At 39.8% G+C, this 2,389-nt stretch overlaps 1 protein-coding gene across 6 annotated transcripts in view; it reads right to left on the reverse strand.

Moving 5' to 3' along the window:
- LOC135206708 (SEC14-like protein 1) overlaps positions 1-1,510 on the reverse strand; it is a 282,466-nt gene extending 280,956 nt beyond the window's left edge. For all 6 annotated transcript variants that reach the window (XM_064238157.1, XM_064238153.1, XM_064238156.1 and 3 more), the window contains exon 1: positions 1,322-1,510. In XM_064238157.1, coding sequence (XP_064094227.1) covers positions 1,322-1,384 — 63 coding nt within the window. In that variant the 5' untranslated portion in view covers positions 1,385-1,510. The remainder of the gene's footprint in view (positions 1-1,321) is intronic.
- Between the last annotated feature and the right edge of the window lie 879 nt (positions 1,511-2,389).

Raw genomic sequence — 2,389 nt, forward strand, 5'->3', positions numbered from 1 at the left:
ATCTATATATATATATATATATATATATATATATATATATATATATATATATATATAGATATAAATATATAGTATTAAGCAAGTATATGCCTTTTCCCCTTATAGATTGATTTAGAAGGTGTCTCCGATTTTCAGCTAGTCTTATAGAATGAGTTTCTAGACCCATGTCATGCAATAAACACATATCGTGCTTGTTGCATGCTCCATTGTATTTAAAGGACCAGACCTCCGCACACAGCCGCCCCTACCCCCTTTTTTTAAAGTGTATGAGCAGGGAGAAGGAAACATTTACGGTTGCAAGTTACCTACTCAAGAGGTTATTTCCTTCACCTCTTCCTTCCGCTGGCAAACCCATCTTTCAGCGCTGGAGTATTCTCTCACGGACGCTAATTACTTCCGTTCATACAAATGACAATGGCCTTCAGTTTTTGTTTCCTACTAATATACCTGGGCACAAACGCAAGAACTACCCTACTCTCTTTAGAGGTACTTGTTTGGGCAAAGGGCACCTATGAGTGAATCGCAGGTGCACGCGATAGGCCCAAAGGTAATTTCCCTACCATCAACAGGATATACGTAGGCTCGTTAACGGTTTTGTTCGTCATATCTTATGGAGCAATTGGCCTACCAAGCATTTATAAAGAAAATGCAATTACGAGTTGTTTGAATAATTGACTAATATCTTAGAGATGAGATTCGTAACTATAAAATATTAAGAGATACAAAAACAGGTTATTCCATTGAGCTGGATGATTCATGCACTAGTATGAGTAAAATACGAGCGATGAAAACGATGAAAAACGTTCTTTCTTTTGTAAATTAAAAGATGTCTTATGACAGCACGACTCCCAACCTTGGAACAAGCGTAAATCGATCAAGTTTTTCGCAAATAATCTGCCTTGCCCATCATAATACGTGACATTTCATAACGAAAATAACTTGAGATTATTTCAGAAATTCACTGCAAACGAAACTTGTCATGACGAGGCGCTCACAACGCCTCAAGATAGGCTATGAGAAAATGAAATGAGACGTGGCCTATATCATCTCAGCTCTGGGCAGCCCTACTGAAAAGGAATGCTAGCCTACGTCTTTTACCACCCATTCATCTTACAAACGTTGATAACTCACTGATGATGCAATCGTAACATATCTGAGTGAGACACTCGCCCACATGAAGGGGATAACCTCGACAGCACACAGGCACAGAGCTCCATGGCCCCCAACCCTTCCCCCTCCCCCGTCGACAAGGCTCTCTCTCTCTCTCACACAGATGATACTAACACAGACCTCAAAAACATGGAAATACGGAATTACTCACCTCCATCACGAGTTCAAAGGGGTATTTGTATACCCTGACGGGAGACTGGTAGCTCTGCACCATCTTGAAGGTAGAATTTCTTATTTTTTATCTAAGAAGAAAAATACAAGCACTAGACGGAAACACAATATCAGGAGCAACTCGCACGCATGTCCTTCCACTGACTTGTCTGTTCATTCACTGAGTCTGGTCTGCGCGGCAGAGGCTCAGGCCAGAGGGACTCGCGAGTCTGCGCTCCTGCTGTAGGGGGGAGGGACCTCTCTCATAGAAAAGGCTTGTTAGAAAACGAAGAAACTTAATCTATTAGGGGATACTAAACTATTAATGCACAACAAACGTTTCTCATGCTAGCGTTGTGTCGTGTCATTGCTCTTTTACGATATAATAATGCATGCCATTAAATGTTAAACTTTCTCTACATCGAATTTCAACAAATAAACAGTATGAAATTACAGTAAGTCTCAATCACCATTGCGTTTCTATTGGCGTTAACGCAAGCAGAGCGCGAACAACAAGCAGCAGACGATGTTCTCCGAATTACTTTTGTCCGAAAGTAGGTAATAATTTGTAAAGCGCCATAGATCTTTGATCGCCTTTTGTAAATTCAACCATGTAAATGGTTTTACTTACATAACTGTTGCTACGTGAAATGAATGGCAAAAACATTTAAAAAACAACAAGTTCAGTCTCAACTCAGATGCTGAAGCCAAAGCCATAACCAGAAGGCACTTACATTTTTCGATGGCGATGCAAGTGAACGGATGAAAAGGAAAGAGAGCGGGTTCTAAGGTACGGTTCCTTGTAGACGTGATATTTGAAGAAGTCGCCGGCTTTCTAAGAAGTGCCTTGCGCTAAAACTTTTAGACATTTTCTTAACGTATCAAATTGTGCTTTTCTTGGCAAAGCAAGGTGCAACGCCTTTGAAATCGAACGAAGTTAATTGTACCCTCATGGACTCATTGCTTGTATTCGTGAGAGAAAGATTGAAAATAGTTTGATTTTGGGCAAAAATAAAGTTCGTGTTATATCTTCCATATAAATTTAAATTTAGAAATAATAGCAATGTAC

The sequence above is a fragment of the Macrobrachium nipponense genome, chromosome 31 (assembly GCF_015104395.2).
Source record: "Macrobrachium nipponense isolate FS-2020 chromosome 31, ASM1510439v2, whole genome shotgun sequence".
In the NCBI taxonomy this organism is placed as follows: Eukaryota; Metazoa; Arthropoda; class Malacostraca; order Decapoda; family Palaemonidae; genus Macrobrachium; species Macrobrachium nipponense.